General features: G+C 48.7%; 5 protein-coding genes across 5 annotated transcripts, besides 16 other annotated features; 3 read left to right on the plus strand and 2 right to left on the minus strand.

Annotated features, from left to right (window-relative positions):
• Window positions 1-1,792: part of a mobile genetic element that runs on past the window's edge.
• Window positions 349-386: a tandem repeat.
• Window positions 1,728-1,807: a dispersed repeat.
• A 175-nt stretch (window positions 1,808-1,982) lies between these two features.
• On the plus strand, window positions 1,983-3,287 carry EKO05_0002025 (uncharacterized protein; the record flags this gene model as incomplete). The annotated part of the gene is made up of 1 exon (XM_038946843.1): window positions 1,983-3,287. One exon carries the CDS (start codon window positions 1,983-1,985, stop codon window positions 3,285-3,287), a length of 1,305 nt encoding a protein of 434 aa, XP_038795488.1.
• Window positions 3,288-3,348: 61 nt separating this feature from the next.
• On the minus strand, window positions 3,349-4,071 carry EKO05_0002026 (uncharacterized protein; the record flags this gene model as incomplete). The annotated part of the gene is made up of 1 exon (XM_038946844.1): window positions 3,349-4,071. The coding sequence occupies one exon, from the start codon at window positions 4,069-4,071 to the stop codon at window positions 3,349-3,351; it is 723 nt and encodes a 240-aa protein (XP_038795489.1).
• Window positions 4,072-7,573: 3,502 nt separating this feature from the next.
• Window positions 7,574-10,799, plus strand: EKO05_0002027 (Chitinase; the record flags this gene model as incomplete). The annotated part of the gene is made up of 7 exons (XM_038942291.2): window positions 7,574-7,895; window positions 7,944-8,035; window positions 8,091-8,220; window positions 8,273-8,624; window positions 8,681-8,819; window positions 8,866-10,726; window positions 10,780-10,799. 7 exons carry the CDS (start codon window positions 7,574-7,576, stop codon window positions 10,797-10,799), a joined length of 2,916 nt encoding a protein of 971 aa, XP_038795490.2.
• Window positions 10,800-13,098: 2,299 nt separating this feature from the next.
• Window positions 13,099-13,102: a direct repeat.
• Window positions 13,103-13,263: a long terminal repeat.
• Window positions 13,103-18,378: a mobile genetic element.
• Window positions 13,104-14,935: a mobile genetic element.
• Window positions 13,746-14,287: a mobile genetic element.
• Window positions 13,752-14,287: a mobile genetic element.
• Window positions 13,752-14,296: a mobile genetic element.
• Window positions 14,490-14,626: a mobile genetic element.
• Window positions 14,826-14,844: a tandem repeat.
• Window positions 14,936-18,372: a dispersed repeat.
• Window positions 15,807-15,952: a mobile genetic element.
• Window positions 18,211-18,378: a long terminal repeat.
• Window positions 18,379-18,382: a direct repeat.
• Window positions 18,383-18,703: 321 nt separating this feature from the next.
• On the minus strand, window positions 18,704-20,290 carry EKO05_0002028 (uncharacterized protein; the record flags this gene model as incomplete). The annotated part of the gene is made up of 1 exon (XM_059635819.1): window positions 18,704-20,290. One exon carries the CDS (start codon window positions 20,288-20,290, stop codon window positions 18,704-18,706), a length of 1,587 nt encoding a protein of 528 aa, XP_059491802.1.
• Window positions 20,291-21,118: 828 nt separating this feature from the next.
• EKO05_0002029 (uncharacterized protein) lies at window positions 21,119-21,931 on the plus strand (the record flags this gene model as incomplete). The annotated part of the gene is made up of 1 exon (XM_038946845.1): window positions 21,119-21,931. The coding sequence occupies one exon, from the start codon at window positions 21,119-21,121 to the stop codon at window positions 21,929-21,931; it is 813 nt and encodes a 270-aa protein (XP_038795492.1).
• Window positions 21,932-22,637: the final 706 nt, after the last annotated feature.

A 22,637-nucleotide genomic window follows, 5' to 3' on the forward strand; every position in this document is an offset into this window, starting at 1 on the left:
CAAACGCGTTAAAAGAAGCGCAGATACTGCTTGCGCTCTAGGCTCTTAAATAAAACATAACTCTATCTCTGTAACGCGCTGCTGCTATCTACAAGGTCCCTTAAAGCACACTAAGTAACTAGCACACTAGATAACCCTTATACGCTAAATCTATAGCTAACTTACAGAAGCTAGATAATAATAAAAAGAAGGTAATTATTAAATATGTTTTTAAGCTAGATATGTAAGGATTTTCCTTTTAGCTTTTAGATATAGCTACTATAGCTAATTCTTTGCGCGTTAAGTATAATCTAGGCCCTATTAGCGTAAACTAGCCTAGTAAGTCGGTTAAGTAACACCTAGAACTTAAAGTTAAGCATAATTATAAGTATAACTTACGTTATAAGAGATTCTTCTATAAGGATTCTAAGGTTCTATAGGGCTAGTTTAGCCTAGTAGCTAATACTAAAGCTAAGTATAGCATCTAGGATAAAGACACGTACAACTTTAGTCTTTAACAAGACAGGCTTTATAATAGGCTAGATCTCCCTAAGAGTAGTTGTTATAGCTTAGAACAATAAGGTTAGCTAAAAGCTATCTAGCTAGGCGACTAGGAGTAGGCTATAGCTATAGTAAGCATTAATGCTAAAGGATAGGCTATTCCAGCCTTCCTTATCTTTAAGGCCTACTACTACCTCTCTGTCTAGTACAAGGAGGAAGAACTGCCTTAAGACTAGGTTATTAGAGTCTCTAATAACAGCTAGACTACTAATAAGCTTAGTATAGACTAGTTAAAGCACTTTAATGCCTATACAAAGACGCGCACTTAGAGAGTACACTAGCTACTTCTTATTAATAGCTACAAGAGCTATAACTCCCTTACCTTCTAATAATACTATAAGGAAGTAAAGATTATAACACTGTATATACCTCTACACTTATTACACCTCTTATAGCTACTAGATATAGGCTATTTTGCCCCTTTAAAAAGGGTATATAGACGCTAAGCTAAAGATCTATGCGTAACTTACTAACTACCTTACTTATATTACTAGAACTAAGTTCCTACTATGCTTTATAGGCGTCTATAAGGAGATATTTACTTCTAGCAATATCTAAGAAGGCTTCTAAGGCGCTAGAATAGTCTCCTTTAATCCAAAATAGGTTATAATAGGTCTTAATGTCTGCCTACGTACCCTACTACTGCCTACTATAGAAGATAAGCCCTAGCAGTCCTTAACTCCTAGCAATACCCTATAAATAGGGTTGCAATTAACATTAATTTAAGAGAGAATCTAAAGGCATGTAAGCAGCTTAATAGCTTTAATAGTTAAGGCCTTTAAAAAGCTTACTAAAGGCGTAGCTATAGTAGCGCATAAGCTAGTATTAGCTTAAAAGGGAATTACTTGGCTTTAAGTAGTAAATAAGGCTGCTATGCAATATAAATACACAAAAGAAAGTAGTTAAAGTAAAGTAGGAGGAAGTTCTAACAGCTAAGGAAGGACTTTAATTAACTACTCTAAATAATTTTAGGGCGTATAGTAATAGAAAGAAGGTAAGAAACTAAGTAAGTGTTAAAGGAGGTAAGGTAACCTAAACTTTAAAGACACTATAAAAAGTGCTATAATGTAGGGTATAACTTATACACATATAAAAAGCCTATAGAAGGTGTTACTAAAAGACATTATATGCTGTGCTACTGTACAAAAGGCTAATGTAGGCTAATGCAAGCTATAATAGGATGGAGGTTTAGTGTGGTCTTGGCAGAGTGATCCGCTCGATCGTGTGATCCGCTCGACCGTGGAGTACGTTAAGCGTTTTGTTTGATGGACGAACCTTACAAATCCCTCACGACGCTAGGTAGGGGTCAGAAGTGATTGACAGGATTAACAGGGTGGCCCTTACGCTAAATCACTCCCCTATCAGCCAGAGCTTGGCGCGGTATGTATATGTGAGACGACGCCCTTGTTAAGATAGCACCGGCATTGACACTCTACGTTACAATGACTACTTCATCTTTCCCCATTGTCCCTAACGACGTTCTAGTCGCGATACTCACACAGCTCAAACGGATCGGCGACACCACTCAAGACCTCACTTCATGTTTGCTGGTGAACCGCCATTGGCGGGAGGCCACTACACCTCTTCTTTACGGAAACGTCGCTCTTACGCATAGCAATTTGACCCGCTTCTGTGAGCATCTGGATGTGAGGAAATATGCTGCGTGTTTCCATTCCATCACGATATCTCTCCAGCTATACGAAGACCTCGAGCAGGTCTCACAGCTAGTCCCCTTACTCTCTCAATTCTCAAACCTCCGCTCTTTCTCCTTCGGGCTCGGCAAAGGATACCATGACGTAGTTCCGCAGTCGGCTTTAGTTCGACTCGTGGAGGCGTTACCACCGTCCTGCGAGAACCTCGAAATCGATACATTTGGCTACGATATACGTGCGGAAGGAGATGCAAAGCACCTCTGCGACTCCCTTCGTGGAACACTTCCAAGAATGCAGCACGTACACCTCCGTGTGCGAAGTTGTGAGACGCTTTTCACCAACCCTTTGACACCGGATCAAACAATAAGCCTCCCGCATCTCAAGTCCTTCATCTACACCTGCGCCCGCCCGCCCGGCGTCCCCTTACCTACATGCCGCTACCCGGACCTGAACCTGAACCCCATGACGCACGACCACCCCGACCTCCTCTGGACCACCGTCACCAGCAATCTGCAAAGACTTGTCGCAGCACCCAACGCCGTCCCCACCAACGCGCATGTCTACGCCTTCACGACAACAGACAGAAACGACAACGACCTTTCCCTCTGGCAAGCGCACATTCGCGCTGACATGCGCGCACAAACTAGCCTTGCCCTCCCCCACCGTGCCGTCTGGATGGAAGCCATGATCCGCGGCTCGTACGTGCTGCGGCTCCACGACGGGACGGAGGTCATGAGCGTGCCGGCGAATATTGAGGCGATTGCTGAGGGTCGGTTGTGGCGCGAAGTGCGTGGAGGTGCGAGACTACCGGCGGCGGTGCTGGCGGATGCGCGCGCGGGAAAGGCGAGTTTCGCAGTTGGGTGTGAGGAGAATCCGCTGGCGTATCTGAAGACTAGTACGCAGTGGAGAGAAGCCAATCCGAGGAAGAAGCTGAGGACATGGGTCAACGAGGAGAGTCTGGGGATTAGGTTGGTGGGTGCAGAAGTGAGGAGGGGGAAGGACGAGTATCTCTCATTAGAGATGGTGAAGGAGATCACGCCGGAGGGGTGGAGAAGGGTGGGCATGAACGATGCGTTGGAGGAAATCGGAACTTGATATTCGAAGGTTGTTTTGAGCTTGCAGTATCTACCCGTACCTGTTATACACTGTTCTTTCTCTACAACACGGCAACGCACGCCCACGTTTCAGCCCACAACCCACTACAATCACTCTTCACTGCCGGATTCCACTTGAACAGGTTGGCCAGCGTCACCTTCGCACTACTCAACACGCTCGCACACGTCTGGTCCTTCTTCACAAAGTAGAACGTCTTGCAGTTTGCCACCATTCCCGATTGAATCGGCGTCGGTGTCGCAACGCCGTTGCCCGGCTTGGTGCTCGTCGGCTTTGCGGTCGTCGTTGGCTTGGTAGGTGTAGGTGTAGGTGTGAATCCAACGATGCCGACGCAGAAATATGCATCGCCCCACATCGACTGGCAGTTGTCACCGACGCCGGTGTTCCAGGTGGTGAATTGCTTGAGCGTGATGCTGTACTTGGCAGCCATGTCAGAGCAATATTCTCCGGGCTGCTGGAGGTGGAATTTGTTGCAGTTGGAGACCATGCCAGGCTGCGTGGGGAGTGGGGTGGTGATGCCGTTGCCGGGCTTAGTGGTAGTGGTCGTTGGCTTAGCCGTGGTTGTGGCCTTGGTCGGCGTCGGTGTGGGCGTGAAGCCAATCACGCCGACGCAGAAGTACGCGTCTCCCCACATGAATTCACAGCTGTCTCCAACTCCAGTGTTCCATGTTGTGAACTGCTTCAGAGTGATACCGTATTTGGCGGCCATGTCGGAGCAGTACTCGCCAGAGACTTGTAGGTGGAACTTGTTGCAGTTCTCTACCATACCTGGCTGGGTAGGCAGAGGCGTAGTGACTCCATTGCTGGGCTTGGTGCTGGTTGAAGAGGCAATTCACTTGCAGTTTGATGGTATAAGTGGGACCGCGGTCAAGACTGCGGTATGGTTCAACGGCGGGTAAAGGAAGGTAAGGCTGATCTCGTCGATGGTGGGGGCCAAAGTTTAATTTAGCTCCTTGGCGTACCAACGTCGAGTGACCTCTCCGCCGTAAGACGGGTACAGTAGCTCCAGTCATGATACCGACAGCTAAAGGATCTGCGCGCTTTCAAACTCAAACCCCTTGGTTGTGTGGATTTCAGCACTAGCTAGGGGTCTGAACATGTCATCCAGCGCCTATCACGCTTCCCTATGTCCCTTATGTACACGTTCCAAAGCTCGAATGGCTAGAAAGTAACGAGGGTTAGAAAGGTATGGCTAGTTGCGGGAAAAATTAGCTCACCAGCCTAGATATTTGGAACATTCATATTCAGATTTGCCACAGTAACCAGCAGCAGAACAGCAGTCGCCGTTTTTGCTACCTTTACAGGTATATCCGTTGTTGTACGCACATGTACCATCAGGGCTTACACCCCCTGGAGGTTTACTCGATGGTGTGGCAGATGGTGTCAGGCTTGAAGTTGTGGAAGTCCCGAGACATGGTCCGCTCTGGCAACCCGTGGTGCAAAATTGCGTTTGGTTGCCGCACTGACCTGCCGTAGAACAACACAGGCCAAATTTGGGCGGGCAGGGTAGGTAGTCGTAGTCACGGCCGCATTTTCCATCTGTCGAGTATGGAAAGCCGCCTTCGCATGAGCCATCTTGACAAGAGCCTTTGCCACAGAAAGACTCGCCAGAACCGCACCTGTGTTCCGAATCAGTACCAGTCCACCAAGGAAGAGGCAACCTCTAGGCTTATGTACTTACTTTCCTGATCCGTTGCAGCAATCCCCAAAAGTACTTCCAACACAGGTCACATTATAATTCATCTGCCTGCCGCATTGTCCGTCTCTGGTAATTGGCCTCTGGTTCTGCTTCTCTGGGGTCGAGAGTATTAGCGGGCTTCCATTGATACAGAATAACAACCCCGTAGATTTACTTACGCCAGGAAACACAGTATGTCTTCCCGGGTACAAAGTTCGTGCAGGCCGGACCAAGACCTGGGTTCGCAGTGATAAACTCATTCAGAGGAATCTTGAACTGGGCAAGGACATCGTCGCAACCTGTCCAAACGTCTGTAGTGTAGTTGAGGCGGCACAGGGATGCAACGGCTGCTTGTCGCGCGTGGACCACAGGATGAGAGAGCTTATGGGCTGCGGAAGCGAAACCCAGGGAGCTCACAAAAGCCAACAGTGGAAGCATGTTGACACGCTTCAGAAACTCTGGATCTGTGAAAAAGAGACTCTCGGATTGTTCGTGTATTGGAAGTCTGTAAGGGGAGGCTGAAAACCTGGTGTCTCAAGAGCTTGAGCGATACCCGGCTGTTGGGACGAATGTTGTATCCAAGAGTCGTCTAAAATTTGACGGACATTGCATTGAATTCCTTTTGTTGATCACTCAAGCCGTTTTGGGCGCATCGCACGAATAAAAAGATAATGGACATCACCAGCGAGGTCACAAGCGTGGTCAATCACTACTAGTGCCTATAGCAGGCCATCCTTCGCTGCACAATATATTAAGATGTAAGCGGGCACGGTTCAGATCATTTCGTCCCGCAGAAATGCGTTGCAAGGATGCAGCCGTACTCTGACCTTCTCTGACCTGGGCAGACGCCTGAACTCTTCCCGTGTGGCGTCCAGACATCAGAACCGTGGCGGCCCACCTCTTGATATGGCTAGAGAACGCGGTGATGGGTTGATCCATACCTTAAACATTGCCACCTATAGCGGCTGGATGCTTGTGCCCGAGAGTAAGGGGCCGAATCTATGTCATGGACGCAGAAAGCCAAGAAGTACCTGGTACTTGGCAGATATACGCTCGACGGACTCTTATCATACTGTTGTGTGAGCGTACCCAAGTATCTTCAAAGCTGACCCCTCTTACAATTTCTGTCGTTCAAAGTCTCTCCACTTGAGATTCAGTAGAGTCAAAATCATTTCGGGAGCTATGCCGACAAGACATGCCATGCCGTATGGCTTATTGTTTGGCTAATCTCTTTTCATACTATTCTTGTCTCAGGACAATGGGGACCCGTCTCTCAAGTCAATGGTGTTGATACGTATCAAGCAACGCCAGTTCAGGTAAAATTGCAAACCTGCGTTTCTCATGTATTGTGGCTGATGAAAGCGGATAGCAAAGTCCCCAGGGAATCCCGACGCTTATCTACAACTGCGCAAAGATGCCAGCCATTTGCACAAATGTAAATCGAAGGAATCCCCTGACACCGCAACCTGGAGGCGGCTTCGGGCAACTCGTTGGCGGACTAATCACGCTTCATTTTGACACAGATGCAACAAGAAAGGACACAAGACGTAATTTTGCATGTCCAGGCAGTTGGAACAGGAATCATCCTTGTCCAGAAACCGCCCCAGCACAACCGCACACTGTCCCAAAAGGCTCCAGCTTGAACCGCGGGTCTTTTCCAGCTCGGCCTCACGGACCGTCCCGACAAAACAAACAAAGAGGCGACACAGGCTATAACACGATTGCAAACGCGGCCGGTCAGCCTGCTGGCATGGTAAGTCAACGCTCTTCTGCTACATGCAAAGATCGAAAAGCGTACACTTTGCACACGATGTGGTTCCCTGTTCCGATGGGAATGTATGCTAATATCCTATTGCAGATATGGACGTGCGACGAATGGCCAATGGCAACGTAGGGTTCCCAATTCAGGCCTTGACTCCAAACATTGACGATTTGTAGTACCGTTGAAGGTGGAGCAGGAGCTACAAGTTACTGTGCCCCTTATGCTCAAAGCTGTCTAACAACAGTGCCACCAGTTACTTACGTACGTTCCGAACAGAACTTCCAGTCCGATGCTCAGAGTACCCTTCGTTTGCGTGTAGCAGATGTCAATAATGCTGGTCTGGCAAACGGGGTTTATAGGTTCCGTTTCAAGACTCTTTTCAATCCAGAAACGGATGACGCAGCTACAGCAATTGAGTATAATGTTGATCCGCAAACCGAATCAGTAAACGTCTGGCTGAGAAGAGAACTCGATCATGAACCTCACCCGGCCTCAATTTACCGAGTTCATGAGGGCTTCTACGACAATGGGACTGTTAGGAAGTATACAAGATTGAGCGATGAGGAAGTGAGTCTAGATATGGCAACATTTATGCATGATTCCATACTGAAACATCTTCAGTCCGCCAAGATTCGCAAAAGGGCACTGCAATTGAAACGACGCCAGGAGGGCGAAGGGGCGCCTCAAGAACGACTAGAGGTAGAGTCAAAACCATCAGCGCAGCAAAACTTTGAAACTCTTCCGAGGCCTCCCCATTTGCCTATCATTGAGATAGCTCGAGACTTCATCAATGACCAGGCTGGTGTTGAAGATGGTTCGACGTACATCATGCGTATGCTCAAATCGAGCAATGCTACCATTCTGCCAAACGAGACTGAATTTACAAACGCTACTCTCAAGACAAGAGAGCTTGTGCCTCCAGCATATGTCCTCGAGCCACTCACCGGTCGAAAAATCTACGGTGTCTCGGACCTCAGTCCTGGTTTTCTTGACTTCGCATCGTTGCCGGAAATGGTAGGAATGGCCAAGCGTCAATCTGCAAAACGACAATGCGACGCGTCAACACCTTGTCCGGATGGTAGTTGCTGCAACAAGAGCGGAAGATGTGGTTTTGGAAAAGAGAACTGTGGAGATGGCTGCGAATCGAACTGTAAGGGCTTCACTAAACATCACCGTGATGTGGCTGATTATTTGCTAGGCGATGCAAAGGCTTTCTGCGGCAAAGACAGCGAAGACGGAAACTCAAAATGTCCATTAAATGTGTGCTGTAGCTTCTTCGGCTATTGTGGTGTAAGTGCAGGGAATCTTACGCTTCATCTAGTCACAGATTGACGATTTGGATTAGGTTGAATCGGAATTCTGCCTCGGAAACGGTCCCACACAGCCTTGCCAGGCTGGCATGGGGAGCTGTGAAGTTAAGGCAGCTCCAACTTGCGGTGGTGCAACATCGGCCGGGCGGAGCATCGGATATTATCGTGAGTTCCAAAATTTTGTTCATACGCAAGACAACCCACTAACGGATCGGAGAGGGTGGAAACGTTCGCGATAGGCAATGCAATCGCATCTCACCTAAGGACATCAATACCAAAGGACTAACTCACCTGAATTTTGCATTCGCAACTATTGATCCTGACACTTTCGAGGTGTTGCCGGCCAACTCGGCTGATTCGGACCTATACAAGGAGTTCACAGGGCTGAAGTCTTCCACGCTGCAGACGTGGATTGCTATTGGCGGCTGGGACTTCAACGACCCTGGTCCAACAAGAACTACTTTCAGTAACCTGGCCCGTACTGCTGCTCGTCGTGCACGGTTTATCACATCGTTAAAAGCTTTCCTGACGAAGTATGGCTTCCAAGGCGTCGACATCGACTGGGAATAGTAGGTGTTCTGCATCGATCATCTATTCGAGTTCTCATCCACTTACAAGAACGCAGTCCCGGAGCTCCAGATAGAGGCGGTATCAAAGAAGACACAGATAACTATGTTGCGTTAGCCAAAGAGATGAGAGCCTCTTTTGGCGCACAGTTTGGTATCAGTATGGCGATTCCCTCGGCTTACTGGTATATGCGTTGGGTGAGTCCACTGAATCCAGGGCAAAATCAATCTAACAACCCCAAAGTTCAAGTTGAAAGAGATGGAGCCTTACGTCGATTGGTTCGGTGTCATGTCCTACGATCTACATGGACCTTGGGACGCTCAAGTGTTACAGATTGGAAAGGTGGTTCTCGGTCACACCAATATCCCAGAGATCGCCAACTGGACGCTTCCTCTGGCTTACGAAGGCGTGAACCCAGCAAAGCTCAACCTGGGTCTTGCCTATTATGCACGAGGCTATACCGTTGCTGACCAAAACTGTAATGGTGTAGGTTGTGCATGGTCAGGTACCAGCCGACCTGGTCCCTGCACCAACTTTGGTGGTGTCATGTCTCTTCAAGAGATCGAAAACCAAATCATTCCTCAACTCGGAGTCAAGCCTACTCTTCTTGAGCAAGACATGATGATGGAGTTGAAATGGGGCAATCAGTGGATAGGCTACGATAACATGGAGACGATTGCGATGAAGAAGCAATGGGCTAACCAGCACTGCTTTGGTGGCACGATGATCTGGTCTGTTGACTTCTACTCTGGGTCTGGAAGCGGAGATATCCCTGACGGTGGCGGATCCGATAACCCCGACAGCCCAGGAGGCGGTCAGAACGGCGGTGGCGGCAGCGTGGTGTACATCGACCCATCGATTTACAACAAACCAGATCCGGTGGTCAACTGTATTGCGCCCTGTACGCTCATCCTGCCACCACTACAGCTCTCTACAAAGACTACGATTAGCTTTCCTCCATACGTTACCAGTCTCGACGTCGCATGGTCAGAATCAACCGGTTGGACGTCCATCGTGCAGACCACCACACTTACAATCCCGCCTGTCACAACCACGGAGATTGAGGTATGGGCAGTGACCATCACTGACACGAGGACTGGTACTGGCGTTGACGTGTGGTCTACGTTCTCGATTACCCCTAGTATCAAGCCCCCTCCATTTACCATCACGAATAATCCAAACCCGCTTACCACTCCGGGAGTGAGCCACCCAGCTGTGACCAGGACTATCACTCCTCCACCGTACCCGTACTCGTACACCCCGCCAAGCAACTCCAAACCTACCACAACGACGAGATCGTCTACGGACCCCATAGCTGCCATCATTTTCCCAAGACCTACCTGGAAGCCTGGAAAACCAGGTCCCATCTGCAAGTCGAAGTGCGGAAAGCCCTGTCTCATCTTCTGTAACCACCCATGCCTGCTGGACTGCACTGATGGAGGTATCGACTTCCCTGACCCTAAGAACCCCAACCCTCCAAAAAAGCCGACTCCCAATCCGAAACCAGACCCAGAACCATCTGGAAAGCCCGTCTCACCACCACCACGACCCTCTGACCCTAAAGGTGATGACCCTCAGGATGAGGAACAGGAAGAAGACGACCAGGCTTGCGCTCTCGAAATGGGCCTGCCGCTTCCCACATACCGTCCTACGACATCAACAACGAGTGTCGCACCAAAGCCAACAGCTCCCGCCCCATCGCCGTCGCCTCCACCGGACCCACCAAAGCCTAATCGCAACACTGAAAACAAGAAATGCTATGATAGCGGTGCGTTGGTGACGCGTGGCATGATGATCGACGCCATCGAGGCTTTCTGCGACTTCCACGAGGGCACTGTCCTTGATGCTTCACGCCCCGACACGCAGCGCACTCTGTCCAATGGCGACGGGTACGGCGCGCACTGCATGGGTGAGCTGGGATGCTTTGTGCATATTTACATCTCCGTGACAGCCATCAATGGATGTAAGTGGAAGATGGAGGGCAGTGGAGCGAACCAGGAGTGTGGCAGGATCCTGAGAAGGGCTGTGGATGAATGTGATCAGAGCAGTACCGAGCATAAGCAAGGAGGTACTGTCGACAGCAATTGTGCGCAGTGGAAGATTGGTAAGTCGAGCTACGCGGTTTCACGTCAAGAAGACAAGACTAATAATTATTAGATCCTGATGCGTACTGGTAAGATGTAAGACGTAAAGAGTCATTAGGTCGACACCTGGTGTTCCAAAGACAACTAGTAGCAGATGATGAGATATGTCTATGTGTAGGGTCGAGTTTGCTGAAACGTATGTTCGCTTTATCTTCCTTCTGTTTCTCGCTTTCAAAACAGCCTGCAGTAGTCATTGTGCTTTCAGGAACATTATAAACTCAGAGAACGCTTTGGCCTCTATCCTCAAAGCAACAACTCTGGTAATTATTGTGAAGAGCTTTAGCTTATCTACGTAGACCTATTTAACATTGATATATTGTTTGCATTGTATTTACAGTGCTCTTCATCATTAAAGGCTTTGATGCTTAGCGTTCGGCCAACAGAAACGAGCTTCTTCTTCTTAGAAACGACAACGGGATGCAGCAAGGCGCAGTGGTTGCCTAAATTCGCCCCGCGTTCAACCTTACACTTCCGCCAGTACGAGAGGTCTTTGCCAACTCCATTGTAGCGTTTTTGATCTACCCTTTGGTCTTAACATATTTTAGGGGTTTTTTTTTATTGAAAAATAACGTAAGACCGGAGCATCTCTTTAAACTCTCGCAGGTTCTCCAGGAAGTCGGGCGTACCGACGTGAACCACCGTCTCTTCTTTGCAAGCCCATGACAGCGAGCAAAACCCCAAATATGGAGAGCTTTGACACAGCCTGTCAATCTCTATTTGAAATTGCAGCAGTATGCGATGGTTGCAAAAACTACACCCGTCAGCCGACTTATCACCACAAGTTACACGTATATTTTCATCCGACTGCGATTATGTCGGAAAATCGATGCGCTTCTTCAAAGGGATAGCCAAACAGGAACAATCAAGCTGGCTTTCAGTCGGCTTTGGGGTACGCCAGGCACATGTGACTGTCTAAACATCAGAATTGAAGCCCCTCAACGAGGCACACCCTACCTTCTCGTCGCGTACTTTGGACTACTTCCTGCCGTGGGGCTTTCGGAATCTGTTACACGGCGCATGAATCCTGAATCGATTGATTTCCAGATCATACGTAGATGGCTTGAATATGCTCTTGCAGTAGCCCGTGGGAACGTTGCGGTGCGTGGGAAAGTCGCGGTGGCGCCAGCCAAACTAAGGTCCCCGGTTTGAAGCTCATCGACTGCCGCACAGGGCTGATTGTCGATGAACCTGAGACCAAACTCCGATATATTGCGCTATCTTATGTTTGGGGGCAACAACAAAATATTGACCTGGACGACTAGCATTTGTTATTGGCTAGTCCTGGACCTTGCCGGAATAACTGCTGCTGCTTTATCTCAACAAATTTTCCTCTCACTGTGTCTCGCTTTTGGGCCACAGATCAATCTCTCAAGTCGATTCCTTCTCCTATTTGGCGGGTTGGCAGCAAATTCCAAGCAAGCAGCTAGCGCTCGTTGCCCGCCAGGTACTGCCAGCGACCCAGGCTTCATCTCATCTCCACCACCTTCGTATCATTACGGGTCTTCGTTTGGTGTTTTCTCAATGTCTGCGCGGCATCATGCTGGCATTGATAAGTTCCTTGAATATCTCGCGTCCCGGGGATTCAACGCTTCGGAAATGTCACCCTCCTCTGCTATTGCCGGACTTCGATTGTGACCAGATTCCCATTTGTTCAAGCTATGGCGCAACTCAAGCGAGTAGGATATTGACATCCATCTCAACCTATGTATCTTCTCAGACATTCATTCATAAGACGGCACTGACGGCTATAGTCTACAAAAAAGCAGGCGGAATACACAACAAGACGTGGGAAGTTGCAAGGGTCTAAGGTTAGGGTGTAGCAGCACTACTAGGCGACCCTATCCCTGCCGCCAGCCAATCCCTAAGATGTTCCTCTTACCCAAAACCTCAGCTTACGCAAGGTAATTAAGGAGATAAGTTAGAATCTTACCTTGATTTACTTCTCAGATGCGAGATATCTGTTGCCTAACGGCATTAAGGCCGCTTTTACAACAACGATGCCTGTCAACGTCTTCTATTATAACATACAAAACTTTGTTCTTGCTTACGCTATTGCATTCAGCGCATTAGCACTAGCGGTTATAATAGGCTTGTACGTATACGCTGCGAACGTTTAGATAAACAGAATAGCAAACTTTTCAGCCATTCTATGTGCAACTAACCGTAACCTAGGCCTTAGCAGCCTTATCAAGTAGTCTACAACAGCAATCAATGCAAAAAGCAACCTCTCTTTGACGGTAGCTAGGCCGGAAGTGCTCAAGTTAAGGTTGAAGTATGTAGTGCTTCTGGATGATCATGCATCAGGTCTAGAACTGCAGAAAGCTAGAGATCTTAATTTGTGGCGGCGTAACTAGCCGCTGTAGGGAACAATGGAAAGACTGCGCTGTATTGCTGTCTAGCTAGGAGAGTGCAATATATACCTGTCCCGAGACCAACTAAGCTAGGGCCGTCTGCCGTAGGTAGACGGTCCAATTGACACCCAATTGATACCGCAACACTCCCCCCCAGCTGCCGTGAACAACAAGGCTGAATCTATCTACCTAGTACCACCTGGTAAGGCCTGCTAGATCTGGTATCCTAGCCTCCTAAGTGCTGTCTATAAGGTGATGCTTAACGTCTTCTAATCCAAGCTGTTGGACGAATCTCTTGTGTTTCTGTCGTACTAGAGTCTTAGTAAGGCCGTCTGCTGGCATGTCTGCTGTAGGGCACCAGGCAACGTCTATACAACTGTGCTGTACCTCCTGCCTAAGCTACATCTGATACGTGTCAACGTGGCGTAGCTTTGTGTGTAGCCTGTCCTCCTGCTTCGTAACTATGCCTACTGTCTGCTGATTATTACAGTAGATGACTGGCTTCACGTCAGGATTGAACCTAAGGTGTTTGAACACTCTGTTCCACCATTCCATCTCCCCCCTAGCCACGGAGAGAGCCATAAGCTCTGCCTCTGTAGTAGACTTGGCAACTAAGCGTTAACGTGTCGCCTTCCAGTCTATACACATACCATACAGTTTAAACAGGTATCTATATAAGCTCTGTCTGGATTCCTTATTGTTAGCGAACGCTGCATCAGATGCTCTATAGAACGTTAACAGATCGTTAATTTGGCTGATGTATGTGGTACTGCTCCTTGCTCTGTTGCATGCTCTAATAGCTAAGTACTTTGTACCTATCAGATATCTCCAGACGTGCTTAGCAGCTGCCACGTGCTTCTGCCCAGGGTTCTGTAGATAACGTGCTAGGACTAAGTGTGCTTGCGACACGTCAGGTCTTATAAAGGTTGATATATAGGCTAGCAAGCCAACTAGCTGCTGGTATATCTGTGTGCGGCTGGCGTTCGGCTCCTCTGTGCTCAACGGCAGGTAGCTCTCAGTTAACGGTACCACTGGGTATCTCCCTGACGTCTGTGCTAAGTTAAACTTGGCTAACACTTTGTTAATAAAAGAGTCCTGTACCAGCCATATAGATGCTGCTTCCCAGTCTCTAAGTACCCGTACACCTAGGAACCACTTTAGGGCACCTAGTCTTCGCACGTTATACGTTGCCTACAGCTGCTTCTTAAATTGGCTGTAATGGCTGAGATGCTGTAGGTGTACCAGAACAACAATATTATCCACGTAGAAGAACACAATTAAATGCTTGCTTGTAAATAGACACGGCACGTCCTTAATTGGTCTCAGCCCTAGGTTCACCAGCGTTCTGCTCAGGTGCTTAAACTAAAGCTGTGGTGCGTCCTTAAGGCCATATAGGGCTCTCTTAAGTTTAAGTAGCTTGCCTATCTGTCTTACAAACGGTTCTGGTGTACGAACGTAGACTAGCTGCTCTAGTGGTGCATTCAGGAACGCGTTTAGCACGTTATACTGATACGCCTAAAGGCTAAATGCAGCAGCTATAGCCATTAGAGATCTAAATACACGTGCTGCCAGTGTGGCTGCGTACGTGTCTCCCCACTCGTTCTGGAGGTCTCCTCTAACAACAAGTCTTGCCTTGTACTTGTAGAGGTACCTATCTTCGTTAAACTTGTATGTGAATACCCACTTCAGAGGGAGTATCTGTGCCTCAGCGGCTGCTGCTGCTGCTGTCACTGACGTGGTTGCAAAGCATCCCTTCTCTTAACAGCTAGCAAACTCAGCATAAGCTGCCTCTCTGAACTCCTGTCCGTGCAGGTGCTTCTCTAGGTCTCTCCACTGTTGTAGGGGTGCTGGGAGCCTGTCTCTGTGCAGCCTTGTGCGTGGCGCTTCGCCCATAAGTTTCTGAGATTCTGACAGATTGACAGCCAGTGCAAATGCTGTGTAGTACGATCCCAGCGGGCGTCTCTGTCTCCTTAACGTCAGCACGTTTGCCTCGTCAATCTGGCTGCTGATCTCTTCTCTCCTTGGAGCGTTATTCGATCGTTGATCCGGAGCCTCTGCCTCAGGCATAAGAGTCTGCCAGCCTCGTGGCATGCTGCCACTCTCCTAACTACTCTCAACTATCTCTCTGTTGCCATCCAGCAGATAACTCGGCTCGGGTGTGTCCTCAGGCGTTGGTAGCCATTCTGTACTCTCTGTCACTTCCTTCTGTGACTCTCAATGACCAGCCATCTCATTCATTAGCTGACTCTCTGCTTCGTCAACGCTCTCTGCCTCATGGGCATCCTCTGTCTCGTTGACGTTTTCTTGACTGGGAATGATTTCACTGACGTGTGACTCCCCTATAAGTTGCTCTAGTTCCTCTAGATTTTCCAGGATGTTGAGAACAGTAGCAATCTTACGTAGTCTCTGTCTCTCTGGGTAAACCTCCTCCATGCTGTGCTCTGACGGCAGGAAGACCACGTCCCGTGTCCTTAATACTCTCTGCAGCGTCAGCATCTACACGCGATAGATATTTGTGGAGTCATAGCCTACTAGCTGTCCCATCAACGCACGTGATTGTAGCTTCTCCCTGCGCTTTAGCTTCGTGTTTAACGCGTATGCTCGGGATCTAATAGTAGTTAGGTAAGCAACTGTTGGCTTACGTCTGTGGACAACCTTATATAGAGTTCTCTAGGACAGTGCTTCTGTAGGCGTGCGATTAAGGAGATATACAGCTGTTATGCAGCACTTGTTAGTCAACTCTATAGGCAGGTCTCCGCCGATCCGGATAGCCCGTCCCCTCGTAACAATCGTGCTGCCGGCTCTCTCTGTGAGTCCGTTCTGTTCCTCAGTGTACTCGGCTCTTGGTTCTACAACAATACCAAGGTCTCTGAATATCTGTAGCATCTCACTATAGCTACAGTCACTGTCTAGTCTTATAACTGACACATTAGCATTGTACTAACGTCTAATCTTCGCCAGTAGTCTCTCTGCAGCACGCCTCAGCGTCACTGAGCTCTTATCTGGTAGGCAGCACGCCTCGTGCCAAGACGTGTACTGGTCAACGGCATGGAACATCCACAGGTCTCTGTTGTAACAGCGCTCTGTTCTCTCACGCAATTAAACAAGGTCAATGCCAAGTCTATAGAATGGACGGATGGCTGGCTCCCTAGGTGGTTGTTAGCTGACTATCCTGTGTAGCTTCGCCTGTATGCACGTCTCACACGTGTCCCATTAGGGTGCCTTAGGGTGCTGTTCAACCTGTATCCTGTCGACGTGGTTGCTTAATTAAGCTACTGCCTTCTGACTCACGTGGCCAAGGAGCTCATGGGCATCCTTCTAGGTGACTGTTAGTGGCTTCCGTTCGTCTTGTGACAGCCTGGGTACTGGATATCGTGTCGCATACACTAACAATAGAGCCAGCTGCAGTGCCTGCTCTTTCTTATTATTAATTAACCAGTGTCTATCCTGGTACTGCAATAGACATATAACGTTTGACGCTTTCTCCTGGTATAGGCAGTCACGTCCTGAGTCAAAGTGTACTCCTAGAGGCCTGCTGTGTAACAATCCAACCACGCTTGTGAAGAATCCAGGGATGTAGGCCACGTACGTCAACTTCATCTAGCTTCTTCCTGTTGGCGTCTTGACGTTGAGTACTACCTCACCCCACTCCTCTATCTGTGCTAGCACTCCGCCAGCGTACACGTAGTCTGTAGGTCCTTCCTTTATAGTTGTAGTCTAATTGGATCCTCTAGTGTTTGTCACGTAACAGTTTGAACCTGGATCTAGTATCCACCTAGTGAGTAGCGGCGGCTGACTCTGATTAGCTATAGCTGTAGTCTGTAGCATAGCATTGCAGTAGGTCGTGCTCCTGACTGGCTGGCCATTATCCATGCTGATTACAGACTGCTTCTTACTCTCTGTTTCTTGCTTGCCGTTCTTCCTAAGGCGAGCTTCTACGTGTCTAAGTGCCTTAGCCATAGTAGTCTCAGCCTGGCGTAGCTCGTTAAACTTCTTCTCTACTGCTGCATCTGGCGTCCAATTAGACTGCTGTAGGCTGTAGTTAACGTATTGACAGTCCTTGAATCTGTGGCTATTCCCACACAGGCATGCCGTACGTCGTGTTGATCCACCTAAGGCTGTCAGGTTGTCTGTGCTAGGTGTGCTAGCCGTGCTAGGTGCAACACCTAACGTTGCAAACGTGCTAAGAGATGATGCAATTAGACGTGTGCGTCGATAGTAAGACCAAAATTCGGCCACAAGATCTGCGGTTGACGTGTACTGCTCTCCTCTCTGGTCCTTCCTGATTAGCTCATGCAGCTGTGTAGCTGCCCAGCTATCGTCAAGGCCCCTGATCAACAGTATGAAGTCCTCTTAAGATCAGTTACCATCCACTTCGGGCATCTTGGCCTCCGTCAGGAGTCTGGTGATTGTCACCCACTCGTTAAACCAGGTATCCAGATTTGCTCTCCTTGGTCTCGTACACACAGCTCTGTAGCAGCTGCGTAGCTAGTAATTCCGCTCACCTACTAATGGGCAGAGGTGCTTCTTGAGCGTTGTCAATCGACTGTACGGGTCTGAGCAGCTAACAATAAGATCCAGGTGCTTGACGTCGATTGTCCGGGCAATCTCAGAGTTAAAGCTTCTTAAGGCCTTCTCTCTCTGTAACCATCTTGCCTCCTTACACTCAAACCTCCTTGCCCACGTGTTATAGACTGATATCTCTTCAGCAGACAGATCCTCAATGTCAATATCGTCCTGCTCTTCTTCAGATACCTGAGTTTTCTTGAACCTCCACACAGGCTTCTCCTGTGGCTTCTTATCTTGTAGCTTCCTCAGCTCGTCCACTGACAGACTTGGGTTGACGTACGGCCACAGGTTGTCTCTGTCTGCTGTGTCCTTTCTCACAAACAACCACTTCTCCCAGTCATCAGGCTTGCTGAGTATGACTGACGTCTTTGTCACTAGCAGGTCCTGCTTATATGCACTTATTGTGCTATCTCTTAGGACGTGCTCTATTTGACGGGTTAACAATTAATCCAGTTGTGTTAACAGCCAGTTGTACAGGCTGTATATAAACGGGTAAACGCAGCAATTAACTAAAGGCTTCCAGGCTTATAACTGTGGCGGCGTAACTAGCTGCTGTAGGGAACAATAGAAAGACTGCGCTGTATTGCTGTCTAGCTAGGAGAGTGCAATATATACCTGTCCCGAGACCAACTAAGCTAGGGCCGTCTGCCGTGGGTAGACGGTCCGATTGACACCCAATTGATACCGCAACATAATTCAATAAACAACGAAGCTTTCTGGGTATGTGGACAAGTCATGTAATCTGTCACTTGACAATAGAACACAAGCTGTCATTGCTCACAAGGGGTGACGATCTTACAAGCAAAGTCCAATGCTTCTGGATTAGCACCTCAACGGTTTTCTATATGGAATTTCTATGTCGGGAACGTTGGTTCCGCCGACAAGAAGAATCTAGTGGTAGGTGATAAGAGGAGTCTAAGTGTTATTCAATTTTGTACGGCTAGTTATATCTTAATATCTTAACCGCTAGCATGTCCAACCAGACTCCGTGCCGTTAGGCCTCATGTTCGGTCTGCTTTAATGAATTGGCTCCCAGCTAAGAATATATGAAGAGCTTCGGTACGTCCCTAGGTTTTTAGAACCATCCCCACACACGTTGTAGGCAAGCCGCACTGGTTCTATAAGTGCCTCAGGCCACGTAGCTGCGCTACCTGGAAACGGCCCACTCCAGCCTAACCCGGCATTGTTCAGCTGCTCCCTTTCTTTAGCAAGAAATTGGCTAAATACAACAAAAACAATATAATATCGGCGTCCGTTGGCCTCAAACTCCTGATTGAGATGATGGTCTGCCAACAACGCTGCATGTTCCTGGGGCTTCAGATTCCAATGCATTTTAAGGTGATCTAAGACATTGTCTTTGTCCTCAGCCATTCGATTTGCCCAAATGTCTCGCACCACAGCCGGATAGTCGCGGTTCCAGTTTGGACGGGCCACGCTATCCACCAGCCAGTACAGTGTTGCAGGGCAATGAGCTACTTGCATTTCCCTGACAAACGCTTGGACGTTTCCAGAACGCAGCTCGTGCCGTCCACCCCAAGTTCCCCATGATGGATGCCATTCCACACCTATGCGGTCAAAACATGCAAAGGTTGTCCCATGCGTTGCTTGCTCAATCCAGTACTGCCAGGGCGCATGCCTAAGCAGTGGTGTTGCTCGGCCTTTATTATCATGGAGGCGGAAGATGACGAGGTCAAGAGTATGTATCCGAGGTGTGAGCAGCTGCCAACAGCTATGTTTTTTTGCGACTGGTGGGTCTCTATTGCCGCTATACTGCCTTTCCCAGTCATCTATTGGGCGTGGCCGGTAAGGCGGGCCCATGCTGCGCCGGATAGGCCAGCTGCATTTGCGGTTATCTTGAACATATCTTTTTGCGATATTGCGGGAAAGCCTGCAAACTGAGAGGAGTGTTGTAATCTGGGTATACGTTGACAGTTGCCTACAGCGGTTGGTATAAGTTATCTCATTGACGAGATTAGGTTGAACGGCTTCGCTGTTGTTCGACCCTGATCTCCCCAAAACAGCTGGTACGGTGGTAAGGAGAAAGCGAAAGAAGGGACTCGATTCTTGCTTGCTTTTATTGGCGCGTCTGTTGAACTCTGGGTTTTCCTGCCTCGCATAGAACACGTCTGAGTGCGTTTCAGGTATGCGGTCAAACTGGTACCATTTTGTCATGCGGATGCTGTCGCGGATAAAGTCAGGGTCGTGTGGGATGCCTTCGACTTCGACCCAGTGTACGCCACGAGAGTTTGGAAGTACCAGATTCCAGATAGCCTCTTGTAGCTCAGTTGCAAGGTCATTGAAAATTGCCATGGCGTAAACTAGCAAGCAAAAGTAGTCTAGGAGGCCTGATGCATTACAAGGCAGGCGCGTTGGTACAGGTGCACTGTGATGCGAACAGCTTACTTCGGAAGACTTGGATGGGTCAGGCCTATATAGTCGGAAAGGGTCAGCACAGGCCATGGAGCACGTGACCAAGTTATTGCAACGGTCAAGGCACGCCACGTACGACGAAAGGTCAGTGCACAGCCACACCACCACCCACACCCACAGATCACCAGTTTCCGGCTCCAAACACAGCATGTCATATGTGTTTTGGCTCAGCATTTCCAAGTGGCAGAAGACACAGTATCGCCTGGGCACTGGTTATGCACAGCGCGTGCCCGAAGACCGGAAGTCCGAGGCTTTCAGGCGCCCATAGATAGTTCATCTCCAGAATCCGTCGATCGTTACTGTCGATCGGTCCTTCGCAGGGCCCTGCATCTGTTGGCTACTCCTTCCGCCTGCATGTATACGTCCATGTGAACTGTGCGACCACCTCTTTTGCCGTGTCAGATGCTACTACGTGCGACCTAGCCGTAATAGTAGCTGAGCAGCAGATGGCGCTTGTTGTCTATCCTATATAACTAGAATCTAGTTAATTTTTCTATTGCTAACAATACTATGTTAGGCCTCCGGACTGACTAGAAAGCCTTCTCCGCCACGATCTGCCGTAAGCTGACGGTAGTCGATCACGACGCCGTCAGTTTTTCGACATCTGAATGCGAAACCTCTCCACTGTGTCCGCAGGCCGGATCTATACCTCTGGGGACCGACTAGAAATATAAGAGCAATGGATTGTGTGTAGCAGCTGTATCCATTCATTCGCAAACTTATCTCCTTCTTCGCCCCAGTCACTCGTTCTTACCGTTTGCCTGGAGCAGCGGTCTCTTCAGTCCTTTCCATAGTACGAAATCATACGTTCGTTTCACCACGTATTGAATTTGCCAGCTGTAGTTTTGATCGTATATCAAAACCATATCCACGACACTTCTCTTTGGCCTATCCCCGTTCACCTGAGGCGACGCTTCCACAAAGCCTATCCCACGATTCGTTTTATTTTTCCTTGTTTTCTTTCTGCACACATACAACGGAACAGTTCTCCAAAAAGTCAGGATGAAGTTTCTCATCACCCTCCTGTCAGCTGCGGGACTGCTTGCTTCCGGTATATCTGCCGCGCCTCTGAATGAGCGCGGCATCATCAGAACTCGGGCCCCAGGGACCGATTACGATATCGACGATGCCATCGTAGACTGGATGAGCGATCCTAAGACCAAGAGAAGAATTAAAACCGCCTGTGGCACTGTAGGAGGGTGGGAAGGGTGGGCGCAGCTTGAGCTCGAAGCTGAATTCAGAGAGAAATTTCAGATCCCAGAAAATACGGATATTCGTGAACAGTCCAAGGTTTTTGAGGGAAGACAGATAGCCGACTTCCTCCTGCCAGAGACGGCTACGCACAAAGGCATGATCATCGAGCTTAAGTGTGAAAACAAGAACGCTCAGAGCGGTGATGGAATGCAAAAGCCGGTGGGCTCAGATAAAAAGAAGATATACAACGTCAAGGCAAATTACAAGGATCACACTTTCATGGCCGTTGCCATGGCGTTCACGCCCAAGGCAGACAAAGCTCTCACCAAGGTCGGAATGAAACCTATCCCTAAGGCTGAGGCTGACATGGGTGCCGGGAATACTATGAGAGCATACAAAGAGAGAATGGAGGTTGGGACCTTAACCAAGGATATGGATGACTTGGAAGAGGCCTTCAAAGGTTTATTTGGTTCTACTCCTCCTGCATCGCCACAAGCCAGACCTAAGACGCCACCTACAACTGGATCAGGAGCACCAGCAAGACCAAAGACGCCACCTCCTACCAAAAAACCAACTGGATCCCCGCCACCAGCACCTAAGAAGCCGAATGGGTCGCCCTAGAAGAAACCTGAACCAGAAGAGACGACAAGATCGTGCATATATCTCGGTAGGCCGTAACTACTGCTCAGCAAACATCTAACATGTCAACAATCTTAGCTATCCTTAAATAAAGCGTTTCTATCATCAGTATAGCCCTCTGACTACAGCTAACCACGCGGTTTTTGAACTAATTACATCTTGCCATTTACCACACTCGATTGTAACCAATCAGTCAAGCAAGCGTTGTAAAAAAAATTGGTCCCTGGCTTCTTAAGACCTCGTCCATATGCTGGACTTGGCGTAGCCGAACCATACCTATGGTACCTACAGTAAATCCATTCCAATCTTCGGTAGTATTTACGACCCGCGGGCTGTGTTCTCGGTATCTGTACGAGGCAGACTGCGCTGGCAGGGCCCAGATAGGGCCCCCCGTCAACCTGCAATCTACATACCGTATGCATACATCTAGCGGCCGAGCTTTGCATCTGGACTTACCCAGTAATCCATGCCTATTTGTGCATCAATACACCTGAACCTGCCACCACGGCCTTATTTTTGATTTCTTCTTCCCAGTAGGCCCAGGTGTTGCAATGCGATCAGGATAAATGGCGTTTAAGTCCAACAAAGAATTTGCATCAAGGTTGACAAGATCATATCCGTCATCATCGGGCGATCTCGATATCTCTCGAACTTGGCCCAACTCGCACGCTGCTGATCAGCAATCTCA

Source organism: Ascochyta rabiei, chromosome 3, assembly GCF_004011695.2.
Source record: "Ascochyta rabiei chromosome 3, complete sequence".
NCBI classification, from domain to species: domain Eukaryota; kingdom Fungi; phylum Ascomycota; class Dothideomycetes; order Pleosporales; family Didymellaceae; genus Ascochyta; species Ascochyta rabiei.